The sequence below is a fragment of the Cornus florida genome, unplaced genomic scaffold, assembly GCF_030987335.1.
Source record: "Cornus florida cultivar Cherokee Brave unplaced genomic scaffold, ASM3098733v1 CherokeeBrave_3.0.0_Hap2_Chr10, whole genome shotgun sequence".
Taxonomy (NCBI): Eukaryota; Viridiplantae; Streptophyta; class Magnoliopsida; order Cornales; family Cornaceae; genus Cornus; species Cornus florida.
The window spans coordinates 111,607,241-111,621,241 of NW_026775580.1; the positions used below are offsets into that span (position 1 = coordinate 111,607,241).

Genomic DNA, 14,001 nt, shown 5'->3' on the forward strand with positions numbered 1-14,001 from the left:
TTATATGTGTGTGTAGAGTACTAATACGTTTTAGTAAGACTCACAAAATAATAAACACAGTTGAACTTTTAAAGGCAAGACCAAATGGTTCAAAAAAGTCATAAATAATTTATTTTACAAACCATCTTTAATTTTCGTAGATAAGTAACTATAAATGAGAACTTTATAAAATTTTGGGAGGTCAACTTTAATTTTCTTATAAAAATTACCATTAAAAATCATGAATAATTATTGTTAATATAGAATTCTGAAAAATATTTGGGGGCCGAATTTAATATTATATACAAAATTACCATTAATAATCATTAATAACTATACATTATTACTACTAATATACTTCTTATGTAAGTAAATAGAGAAGTTATATTAATTTGTATTATATGTTTACAAGTATATAATTGTTTAGGTATAAATGTGTAAAAATATTGTGTATATATTTGCCTATATATATATATATATATATAGGTCTCGAATTGCACTCCATTCGACCAGATATGGGCTCAAATTAACTAAATCCGAATCGGCCCAGAACAAATCACGACTGAGCCCGAGATTAAGCCTTAGCCTGGTCATATTAGACCTGTATTGAAGCTTGTCCATAGTTTGGGCCTGGACCTTGCAACTGGAATAAGTCAACTGGGCCCCAAAAGAACTCCTGGGCCTAAACTCTGCTGCCTGAGCCGAGTGAGCTACATTTACAAAAAACTACCAAGTGTCAAATATTAATTTCCCAAGAAATTCCAAGAAATGGCTGTTACAAATTTACGAAGACTCAATAGAATAGAGTTTACAATAACTAGAGAAAATGTTATACTAATAAAATATTTTTTATTAAAAAATTATCAAATAAACACAATAACTTAATAAGATATCCTTATAAGCCTTTTCTTTTCTAATTGCAACTCTAATTGATGTACTAATAAAACAGAATCTTGAAATGCCAATTTAATTTCACAATAATCAAAACAAATTTAAAAATTAGTTTGACACACCAATCAGGACCATCAAGAGCCTTCGCAACATAATTTTAAAAGAATTCCAAGGTGATGACATTCTCTTCTCAATTTATAACAATTCAATATGTATTATTATATATTTGGAAATTATCAAATGATCTATTAGTAGACCTGCTAGTTTTTAAAAAACTATCTCATAAAAAAAATACAGTATCTGTTAGATATTATATTATAAAAATTAATATAAATCCACAGCCCACATAACAATGAAGAAGTATCTCCCATAGGAACTACAGTGTCTGTTAGTGTCTATCTGCTAGTGACTAGGGTTTTTCTGCTCACGGTGAGCTCAACTGTTCCATCAGAAATGTCCTAAATTTCCAGGCTTTGTTCATATAAATTCAGGGTTCAGATCAATTTCAGTTCGGAAACCTTTAGAATAGCCAAATGGCGCTGAAAATTCTGATTCAGTTCCCAATTTTCGCGCCACCAAACCAACCCCACCACCGTCCAGCCACCGAAGTCCGCTTTTCACGGTGGAACAACGCCAACGCCGAGAAATTCATCCGCCGCGAACGCGCCCAGAAGGAAATCGAAGATGACCTCCGCCTCCGAAAACGCTTCAATTCCGCCAACAAAATCGCCGATATTCACGACCATGCCACCAGCAGCAGCACCACCACCACCACCTTCAGGTCCACTGGAACACCCTCCACTCCCTCTCGCTCCTCAATTCCCGGCAAAGCCTCAAAGTACTCCAAAAGCCCTAAAGACCCACGTTCACACCCGGCGTTTCGCCCAATTCCGAGGTTCACAAAGGTTCCTAACCAGGTCAAGAAGGCCGAAACATGTATCAATGTCGGCGACGATGGGGTTTCCTATATAATTCCTGATGCCCCATTTGCGTTTCAGTATAGTTATACCGAGACCCCAAAAGAGAAGCCCGTGAAGCTGCGGGAGCCGCCGATTGCACCGTTTGGGCCGGGCACGATGCCACGGCCGTGGACGGGCCGGAAGCCGCTTCCGCCAAGTAAGAAAAAGCTGGAATTTGATTCATTTCAGCTGCCACCACCGCATAAGAAGGGGGTTAAGCCGGTGCAGGCGCCGGGGCCATACTTGGCTGGGTCTGGTCCGAAGTACGTCAGGTCAAGGGAGGAGATATTGGGGGAGCCACTGACAAAGGAGGAAATTGAGGATCTTATTCAAGGGTGTATTAAGACGAAGCGGCAATTGAATATGGGTATGCATCAATTCTTTTATATGATTCGCATTTCTTTTCAGTAATGTTAAGTCTGTTAGTTGATTCATTGGTAGTTGTTATGGAATGATTAATCCTCTTTTATTTATCAATTTTTTTATTTTTTGGTGAGTAAGATGAAGAAAATTTGTTGATTGTATAGTTTTAATGTTTAATTTTAAACGTGGGGATGGTATAATTTGTTGATTGCGTTATTTCTTTCTTTCTTTCTTTCTTTCTGGGCTAGAAATCTCTTATTTTTGGCTGATTTAATGGAAAAATGCTAACTTGTAGAATTGATATGGATATGCTTTAGTACAATGACTCCATTTGCTTCAGCCCACCTCACCCATCCACCCGGATACGTGGTAGTCACTGTGAAATGTAATTGTTAAATGTGGATGATTTGTTAATCCTTAAACTCTGATTCTAATATTGTCAAAGAAATTGCTTTGGTTCACATAATGGATACCTGCTATGACGTGTAAAATCTGTCTTGTTTTATTGGACTTGGGTACTTGAGAATGGAGTTTATGGCGGTCTTATGTTACATTCAACTCATGTTTTTTAGGAAGAGATGGTTTGACGCACAACATGCTGGACAACATTCATGCTCATTGGAAGCGTCGGAGGGTGTGTAAGATAAAATGCAAAGGGGTGTGTACCGTCGATATGGACAATGTCCGCCAACAATTGGAGGTTGGTGGCTCCAGCTTTACATTTTGGTATTTGTTTGTTTTCTTTTATATCAGACATTTTTGCAATTCCTTGATGCCTGTGGACCTATGGTCTTGCTTATCGGCTAGATGCAGCTTAAGTTGTTATGAGAAGAGCCAAATAAAATTCTTCAAGCCATTAAACTAATTAATCATGCAACATGTGGCTTTTTTTTACATTGTTTTCTGTTTTATGCTTCGTTGCTACAAGATTTCCTTTTTCTAAAAAATTTCATGTTCTGACAGGAGAAAACAGGAGGGAAGATTATATTTAGTAAAGGAGGGGTAATATACCTTTTCCGCGGTAGAAATTACAACTACAGAACTCGTCCACGCTTTCCTATCATGTTGTGGAAACCTGTTACCCCTGTTTATCCAAGGTTGATTAAGCACGCCCCGGAAGGTCTTACCCTGCAAGAAGCAAGTGAGATGCGCAAGAAGGGACGCCAACTAACACCGATTTGCAAGCTTGGTATCCTTACTTCTATTCTCCAAGGTTCATGTAGAAGGCAAAATTATCTTGCATTACACAACTGATAATTCAGATTTTTGAACATCTTGCAGGAAAAAATGGTGTTTACTGTAACCTGGTAAATAATGTCAGAGAGGCATTCGAAGCATGTGAATTAGTGCGGATAAATTGTCAAGGGATGAACGGGAGTGACTATCGGAAAATAGGTGCTAAACTCAAGGTCTGTTAAAAGTTAAAATTATCTTTGTCATTTAGACAAAATTGTCATATCATCACTTCTACATTAACTGTCTTCTTCATTAATTCCAGGTGCTTGTTCCGTGTGTGCTTATCTCATTTGAGCACGAGCACATACTCATGTGGAGAGGAAGAGATTGGAAGTCCTCCCTCCCGATACCAGAAGATGATTACAAGGATGCTAAGAAATCTGAAACCGATGGCGCAACAACTACTGCACCTCCTTTAGAAGGTCAAGCTGTAACGGCAACATGTGTTCCAAACTTATCAATTGAAGATACAAGTCTTGCGACACTCAGCGCAAGCACCTCTCCTATGGCCATGGGTAGTGAAGATGTGGGCATAGAGGGAGGTGAGGACATGAGCATAGTTGAGAGTGAGAATCATTTATCTGAAGTAATTGATATGCCATCTCCAGCTTCTCTTGCAGTTTCAACATTGAGAAATAACTATGGAGATGAAACCCCCGTAACGTTCGCAGGCTGTGCCAATGATGGTCCCGAAGATTCAATCAGAAGTAATGGAAGCGAAACATTATTGGACAGTAAGGACTGCGATGATGATGAGTCAGCAACTATGTCAGTGGGATGTGACACCTCGCTAGGAACTATTGGTGGCATTGAGAATCAGTCTGGACCTTCCTCTGCAGTTCCTCTAACTTTTAACAACCTGCAAGATGTATCAGAGACCTTGCAAAATGCCAGCAAACCAACTAGGTCGATTTCACCTTGGACAGAGCAAGTTGCAGCACTGTGGAAGCAAGCCGTTGAGAGTGGGAGTGCAGTTGTTTTAACCGATTCTAGTTTGGATGCCAATATTGTTTATGAAAAGGCAGTTGCTCTTGCTCAGTCTGCTCCACCTGGTCCTGTATTTAGACACCGATCCAGGAAGGTGGCGGTTCAGAAACCTGAGAAACAAAAAACTGGAGATTTGGAGGTGAAAGAGGAGGCTCTAATAGTTTCAGAAAAAAGAGAGTGTGAGAGTAAGAGTTCAAAAAGAGAGGGTGAGAGGAAGAGTTCAAGAAATCATAGAACGAAGGATTTTCAAGCAGAAAATCTTGATATGGTTCCTCCAAAAGGGAGCCTGAGAGTAGATGAACTTGCTAAGCTACTATCTTAATGTATATAGCTTACCATTACAATTTTTATTAGTGTTTATGGGTGATATGTAGCGTCTTCATCTCAATTTTTATTTATTTTTAATTTTTTTTTGGGAATTTCGGCAACTACCCGCCCTTTGGACTTGTAGCTACCAAGTATACTCTCGGCTACCCACCCCGACCTACAGTGCGAGTCAAGAGCTTGTAAGTCTGGACCTACAGTGCGAGTCAAGAGCTTGTAAGTCTGGAGGAGAGTTGAATCCACACCCAAGTACTAAATTTGGTGTCCCCTCCCATCATCTCAATGTTGCATGGTAATTTTTGAACTTTCGTTATGAGAAAATGCTACATGTATCTTATATGATTTAAAAGACTGATACTTCAATTTTAATAGATATTACACTTTTTTCTCTTTTTGTTAAAGTATTAACATATTTAAGTTATAGTTAAATTAAGAGACTAATTTAAAGATGAGTATTAATAGATATTACACTTTCTTTCTCTTTTTGTTAAAGTATTAACATATTTAAATTATAGTTAAATTAAGAGACTAATTTAAAGATGAGTATTAATAGATATTACACTTTCTTTCTCTTTTTGTTAAAGTATTAACATATTTAAATTATAGTTAAATTAAGAGACTAATTTAAAGATGGGTAGATGATTCGGATCATATATAGTAGATGATTCGGATCATATATAGATCTTGAAAAAAATTCAAGATTGTATCATGGACGATGAGGTGGCTCCTATCTTGTTTAGGAAACAAAATTTTATACATGTAAATATAGTAATATGAACATTTATAACAAAGTTCCCTTGTATAGAAAATATAGATATACATGCTATATATGTTAAATTTACTTACCATAGATGATAAACAACGGTATATTATAAGAATTTTTATTATTATTATTTTTCATCTATATAACCATTGAGAACAGATTTATTTCGATTGTTAGTAAAAAAATTGCATAGAAACAAAACTTTAATACCATTTATTTTTTTTTTCTTTTTTTCTTTTTTTTTTTTTTCCTTTCTACATCACCATAGAGAACATATCTATTTTGATTGTTTTTGCTGAAAAATTGTGATAATCATTTTCAAATAAATTGAATTTAGTAGAAATTTGTTTAGTGGAGATGAGCTATTTCATCGAGAAAAAATTGAAAAAATAGTTATTAGTTATGACCATCGTTTTACTAGATTAGATATGGCTCTTTCACCTAAAAAAGAAAAAAAAAAATATTATTTTCAGACCACGAAAGAATTGATTTTGTAGAGAATATTTGGACAGTTGTAGTTCTCGACTATGGCTAGTCCCGAAATACAAGATGTATTGTGTTGTAAAATAGGAAAGAGTAATTTTTGTATCAAATAAAGAAAAAGGAGAAAAAAAAACAAACACGGGAAAGAGTAATTTTTGTATCAAATAAAGATACAAGGAGAAAAAAAAATTAAAAAGAGAGAATACTGTCACGCACTGCCTATGGAGGTTATGCCACACAGGCGACACGCAGACGCTGAAAAGGACGCTGCATGGTAATTGCATGGCGAGTGCAGTTTCTAGAGTCTTCCGGAGTTGTCTAGAGTTGTGTGGAAGATTCTAGATAGGTGTAGTATATTCTAGAGTTCTCCAGAATTGTGTGGAATAGTATGGAGAGTTCTAGAATATTGTATATACTTATAGATATGTAGGGATATATGAAGAAAGTGGGAAAAGATTCTAGAGAATCAATCTCCATCATTGGTTGGAATGCATCCTAGCCGTCCATTAGGGATGGGGATGCCTATAACTAGGAGTAGAACTTTATTTTATAGGCAACAAGTCCTAGAGTGAGTCTTCAGAGCCTTGTCGAGTGTTTGAGTGCTAGTCTTGTACAAAGCATTCTTTGAAGTAATAGAAGTGTTATTTCCTTGCCAACTTAAGTGCCTTAGTGTATGTGAGTGTGCAAGCCAAGTGAAGAGAGGGCGATGGCCACTACAACACTAGTAAGCGCACGAGGGGAGTGTGTTGACTAAGGTGTGCAAGGGAGTTAGGCTGACCAAGTACTTGCGAAAGTAGAAGCAACGTCTTGGTGCCGCACGGGAGCAGCTAGAGTGGTGCTGAAACTCTAAGCCCGTGACAATTGGTATTAGAGCAGGTTCGTCAAGGTAGCTTTGTTAGAGTAGACATGGCTAGCGGAAGAGACCACCAAGTCTACGTCTTGGAGCAGAGCTTGGAGGAGAAACTCGCCACACACGTGGTTACACAGAGACCAAGTTCACCAGGCTCGAGAGAAAGATTGCAGAGCTCTACGAGCTGATCGACAGCATGGCCATCAAGGCTAGAGAGAAGGAAAGGGACTTGCATGATCAAGTAGATGACTTGCGCGTGGAGATTGCTGAGTGTAAGAAAGAGTTCTCCCAGACGCGCGAGGTCGTGGTGAAGCCAAGGAAGAAGAAGGCGCCGGAGCCCAAGGAGTACGATGGGTCAAGGAATGCGCGCCAGATTGACAACTTCTTCTGGCACATGGAGCGGTACTTCGAGTATATGGAGATCGAGGATGATAAAGAGAAGGTGCAGACATACACCATGTACCTCACGAACACTGCTGCTCTATGGTGGAGGCAGCGCTTCACCGGTAGAGATGCAAGAGCGGTTGACACATGGGAGGAGTTCAAGAGGCAGTTCTACCCCGAGTACGCCGAGGACCTCGCCATGATCAACCTAAGGCGCTTGAAGCAGAAGGGCAGCATAAGGGAGTATGTGAAGGAGTACTCCAACTTGATACTGGAGATCCCAAAGATGCTGGAGCGGCAACGCGTGTGCTTGTTCATTGATGGGTTACAGTCTTGGGTAGCTACAGAGCTGAGAAGGAGGGAGCCTAGAGACTTGGCATCTGCAATGGCTATAACGGAGCACCTTGAAAACCTTAGGCGTGATGATAAGAGGGCCACGTCTACCAGGAGGGACCACAGCAAAGGTGGGGGAGACCGGTGCTTCAAGAAAGGGGGTTCGCCCAAGTCCAGTGATGATGAGCACAGCGCTGAGGAGAGACGCCCATGCCATGATAAGGACAAGGACCGTGGAGAGAGGTCCAAGGCTAGTGACAAAGAGGAGCGTCGCAACAAGGGTAAGTGGGAGGCGCCAAAGTGTGATACCTCTCGGATCCGAGACACGGGTTGATCAAGTCCGACCCGAGTCCAAAGGATATCAAACAATTAAAGTATTTTAAATCGAACACGGAATACAAAATTGTTTAAGAAATAAAAATTTAAAAGCTGAAAGGAACTAGAAATAAATATCTTCCAAATATAATTATAAAAATCCAAGCTTCAAAACCTCTGTAAGTTTACAACTCGGGAATCCATCTATTGGACCCCTTATAAAATTCTCAAATAGGAGTTTAAATCATAGAAATAAATTCTACAGCTAACATAGAGAAGATTCCTACATAGTCGGAGGAATGAATATCTGTATCTGCTCTGCACGTCCAAGCTCTAACCCTGGAACTGATGAATACCTGAAAAATAAAGGAGTGGGTCAGGCCCACATGCAAGTCCTGATCTACTACAATCCAAACAGTAATCTGATACGCAGATACATCCTAGGAAGACTCAACCATATCTAGAGTAGTCCATATATGTATATAGTGCACACTAATAGAACGCTCGCTAGTCCAATAGGTTTGTCTCAGCCTGAATAGAAGGCAACATGCAAATACGCACCCTAAGGTGGGCATGAGTACCTAGACCTACCAGGGAATAATACCTATGTCCAGTTATCCATCCCAAGCGATATATGCTCCCTAACCAACGACTCTGAGACTCATGCCCATATCGTGGTGCCATAACATATATATAAAGTCCGTCTAACCCAAGGTATGCCATTTTATTGTCTATTGAATTAACATAAGAATTTTAATCCAGTTTAGTCATTCAACTTAATCAGTCGATCCGACTACACACAAACACAATTAATCCAGATAGTCTTTCAACTTAATCAGTCGATCTGACTAAACAAGGTTTAGGATTCAATATTTTACAATCCTTCCCTTAAATCCAATAGGTTAGGTTTATGCGTTTTGAGCTAAACCATCCCTAGTATGACACCGTCCCATACCGGTCCATATACATCCATATAAGTATGACTTAACCTCTTTATGGTTAATCCAACTCATTCCAAATTAGGTAGGATTTAGTGCTTGAACTAATCCATACCTAGTATGTCACCGTCCCATACCGGTACATACAATCCTCCAATTAACATAGTCGATAAAACAGTAATAGATGCAAACCAACTATACTTCAGAATAAGCATTTAATATAACCTATCAAGTTTAGGATCAAATTATGCACACAATATAAAGTTTAGAAATCCTAAACCAATTCCTTTAAGCTGATAAAAATTTACTGAGCATTTAACTCCTCCAAACTGCGTAGTTAATTGAACCACACTATATAATCAACATCCATCCTCCAAAATATGTATCATTATAATTTGATACATATATATCAATAATAAGCATTCATTATAGAGCCTAAACAAAATCAATATTTCAATAATATAATCTGCAAAATAAGTATAAGCATTCACATCCTCCAAGTTGTCCGTATCTGCCGTAGTTGAATAACAAGGTGAAAATTAACTTGATTCAACACAAATTCAGTTAAATTTAAGTAATTAATGTTACTTATAATCCTATTTATATATGTTTAACCCTAATTAAATCATATATAAATGTAATACCCCTAATTTTAAAAAGGATATTCCTGGTATTTAATGGTATTTAATTTATTATTTAAGTGCATTTTATTTGATTATGTGTCATTATTATTTTTTTTTTATTAGGTGCTTAATTGTTTTCTTTTGTGGTGATTTAATTTATTTAAATGATATTTATTTTTAGTTATTTGATTGGAATTACTTGTTAGTGTTTTAATTATTTAATTGGCATTAATGGTTTAAGTGTAATTGGTTTAGTTATTTGATTGGAATTACTTGTTAGTGTTTTAATTATTTAATTGGCATTAATGGTTTAAGTGTAATTGGTTTAATTATTCTATGTGTGTCTTATTTTATGTGTGTCTTATTTAATTTAATTGGGTTTACTAATTATTATTTTGTTCAATTAGATTATTTGTTAAGTATTTAATAGTGAATAGGATAATTAGGTAAATACATCTAACTAGGGTTTTAATTACAGTATAAATTAGGGTTTTATATTATAGCCGTCGTAGGTTTCTTTGTTAATTAGATGGGCCGGTTAGAATTGTGAGTTGGACTTAAATGAACCTAGGGTTTAGGAAAACTCTATAAGTATAAGGTAGACGTCTGTGTAGGGTTTTTTAAACAAAGCACACGTTTTGTGGAAGTGGAAAAACGCAGTTTTTCACATTCTGCCAAGGTTTGATCAAAGGTCCGATCCCGCTTCGTCCGTGGTCCGATCGAGCTGAATTTTGGAGGAAAGGTTCACGACTTAGTGACGCACAATCTGAACGGTGGAGATTAGAGTTTGACCTCGGGAACAGTGATTCGTACTCGTGAACAGTAACTGGGTCGCATAGGTTTTTTCCATTCTGCCCAGATTTCATCAAACATCCGATCCTGCTTCGTCCATGGTCCGATCGAGCTGAATTTTGGAGAAGAGGTTCACGACTCAGTGACGCACAATCTGAACGGTGGAGATCAGAGTTTGACCTTGGGAACAGTGATTCGTACTCGTGAACAGTAACTGGGTCGCACAGGTTTTTTTCCATTCTGCCCAGATTTCATCAAACATCCGATCCCGCTTCGTCCGTGGTCCGATCGAGATGAAATTTGGAGGATAGGTTATGACTCAGTGTCGCACAATCTGAACGGTGCAGATCAGATTTTGAGTTCGGGAATAGTGTTTCGTACCCATGAACAATAACCGGGTTTTGGAACTCGCCGGGATTTTTTAAGAAGACGACGTTGAAACTTTGAACAAAAGTTTCTGAGGCAAGATTCTATCCTTACTCTTTCCCTTAGGCTTCATACTCTTTGCACTCTTAAATGATTCCAGGATTAATGAAGATTAAACCAAACTAAAATGATATCTATTTTGCTATGAAACTGGTAGTTACAGTAGTGTTGTATGCTTGTTCAACCTAGATTAAGCATGTTTGTGGATGCATTGTGGTTCACGTTTTTCCTTACCACTGCTAGTATAAATTATTGGAAGGATGGGTCTAGATGATAGCTATCTTAACTTCTGTAATAGCAACTGTTGGAACTTAAATACTAGGAGGATTTGAGTTTAACACTAGATCGGTTTTGTGGAACACTATAATTTTAGCATGTCTACATACATACTGTGAATATTATTTTGATGCTTACATTATCACAGTTAGTATCAACTGTGGAGGTTAGGATTTTGTGATACATACCCTACATATCTGTATGTCATTTGTAAGGTGTTAAATGGAAGTTTTAATTACATCTGTCTTTATATCAGACTAAAGGGAACAACTTAAATTGGGCAGGTATATGTTGTTGTTGTGACCCTGTTTATCAATGCTTATTTTATCACTGCTAACATTGAATGTTGGATGTTGGAATTTAGTTGATATATACTTGATTTATTGGTATTATTGACTACTGGTTGATTGGAAAGTAGGCACCGGTATGGGACGGTGGCATACTAAGGATAGGTTTGGTTTTTAAAACAATACCATTACCCACCTACTTGGAATAAGGATGGGATTAACTACAAGTTAAGTCCCGTGGATTTGTATTGTCATGGCAACTACTTGTTGAGCGGCAATACCAGGGATTTTGGATGGATTTTATATATTGTAATACCCCTAATTTTTAAAAGGATAGTCTCGGTAATTTGTTTAATTGTTTTCTGTTCATTAATTATTTTTGGTTCATTAATTGTTTTGAATTATATTTTAATTGACTTTTTAATGATTTGATTTAGTTGACTTATTTGTGTTATTTGAGTTAATTAGTTAGTTTATTTGTTTTCTTTGGGTTAATTAATTATTTGAATTATTTACAGTAATTGTGATTATTTAAGTTAATTGTTTTAATTATTTATTTGGCTTTAATTCTCTGTAAATTGTATATTATTTTCTGTTTTACGGTTAACTTGGAATTTTTATTTGTTTCTTTAATTGAATTAGTAGTTAACTTGGAATTTTTATTGTTGACTTAGTAATTACATGTTTTAATTTGTGACTAGGTATAAAAGTGTGGTTAGGGTTTTAGTTCTGTTTAGGTTTAGGTTTATTTAAGGAGCCGACAAGGTTTATAACCTAGGTTGTGTTTATGGGCCTCGTTTCAGACTTTAGGTATAATTGGACTTAGGGTTTTGGTTGCCTATAAATATATACGATAGGTCTGCTTAGGGAACAAAATAATACAACCAAAACACGTTTGTGGAATTAGAAACGAGGAACAGAGGAGGTTGCAGTAGGAGTCGCCGGAGATTGTAGAAGACAACGTAGAGATTTTAACAAAAATCTCAAAAGGCAAGTTCTAACCTTACTCTCTCCCTTATACTCGTGTTCTTTGTATACTCAATGGTTCCAGGATGAATTACATGTTTAAAAATAAAAGACGTTGTCTGTGTCATGCCTAGAGTGTAACTGAAACTGATTTTGGTTTAAAACTTGTAAACTGTTTAACTTTGAACTGTCTTATTTAATTCATGGTTTAATCCATATTAGTAGCATAATAAGGACTGAGTTAAGGACTGGAATCTTCTAGGATTAAGTGAAACTCTCTGTAAACCTCTACAGTGAAGTGTCGGAGGCGTAAACGGCGACCGGAGAGGAGAACACGAAGAAGAGGAGGGGGAGAGCCGGCTCCTATTGGATTGGAGCCGGCTCCCCTTGGACTGGAGGCGGCTCCAATGGTCTAAGAGCCGGCTCCAGGGCCATTGGAGGCGGCTCCAATATTCTGGAGCCGGCTCCAGGTTGTTTATGCGTGAGTTTTGATTCTGTGGGTTGTTTTTCCAAATTTTTTTTTTCAGTGATTAGGCTTCCTAGTGATTGTTTTAATGTGTTTATTGGTGAATGAATACTGTAATGGGTGATTTAGGAGTGATCTAGGGTAAACATAAATATGCAAAGACCAGATTAACATAAAATTGGACACAATCATTAGGATTACATGGAGTTAATTACGAAGGTCTTGTAGACTGTGTAGATTTGGAGTTTCTAATTTCTTAATTATATTAGAAATTTTCTGTAAGAGCTTGTCCACTCGAATTATATGTTCATGGAAATAGAAACTATGCTAAAAATTTATATTTCACTGAAAATTAGTTGATGAGTAAATTTAACGGTTAGTGCGGCAAGTTGTTGGACAGGAAACTATAAGTATAATAGATTACTTCTATTTATTCTGCATGCTATAGATGTGAGTGGGAAAATATCTATTTAGGCTCTGTTAATTCTATGGAAACTGGGAATAGGTCATCATTTTAAATAAAGCCCTGTATGATCAAATTATGGATTCTGAATTGGCTTACTTAAGCATGTTTGTTAATCTGTTCTAACATGTTTAGTTTGGAACTGTTGGTATTGACATTTATATGGTCATTATTTTGTCAACTGTGAATGTAAATATGCAGGTTGGTTATCTATGTCAATATGCATAGTAAGGAGTAGTTGACATTGATATTTATATTTTCAATATGAATCAATTATTGGTATTTTTAAGAATGGTTGCTAATGCATTCTCTTATGTTTAGTATGGAATTGTTGATATTGCTGTTATAATTATCGATGCTTTATCAACTATTGGACGGATTGGATTGTATGTACCGGTATGGGACGGTGACATACTGGGTTTGGATTAGCTCAAATTGCTAAGTCCTACCTATTTTGGAGTAAGGGCACGGGTTATAAACTACAATCCTCCTTATATATATAAGTCGGTACGGTTGACTACGCCGAGTGACTTACTGGATTTCTGGTGGATGGATAGAAACGGAGTTTAGATATATTTTTATGTTACCGTGTCATGAGCTTGAGTCTCAGTGTCGACGGTTAGGGTGCGTATATGCAGTTGGATGTGTAGCTGACTGTGAAGGTTGAGGTATACCCTGTTTAGGTTTAGGTACTCATACCCACTCAGGTGCGTATTGTGTGATGCCTTCTATCCAGGTTGAGACCCCCTTCATGGCCTAGCGAGAGTCCAGTAGTGTGGATATATTTATGTACGGATTATTAGTTATTGTTGAACTATTTAGTATGTACATGCGTATCGAGTCTCTGCTTGGATTGTAGTAGGTTAGAACTTGTTCGTGGGCCTGACCCACTCCTAT

The 14,001-nt window shown here is 37.2% G+C and overlaps 1 protein-coding gene across 1 annotated transcript; it reads left to right on the forward strand.

Annotated features, from left to right (window-relative positions):
* Nucleotides 1–1,211: 1,211 nt before the first annotated feature.
* Nucleotides 1,212–5,006, forward strand: LOC132277174 (CRS2-associated factor 1, chloroplastic). The gene is made up of 5 exons (XM_059778944.1): nt 1,212–2,196; nt 2,765–2,892; nt 3,156–3,381; nt 3,474–3,601; nt 3,691–5,006. Exons 1-5 carry the CDS (start codon nt 1,404–1,406, stop codon nt 4,735–4,737), a joined length of 2,322 nt encoding a protein of 773 aa, XP_059634927.1. The 5' UTR covers nt 1,212–1,403; the 3' UTR covers nt 4,738–5,006.
* The last annotated feature ends 8,995 nt before the right edge of the window (nt 5,007–14,001 follow it).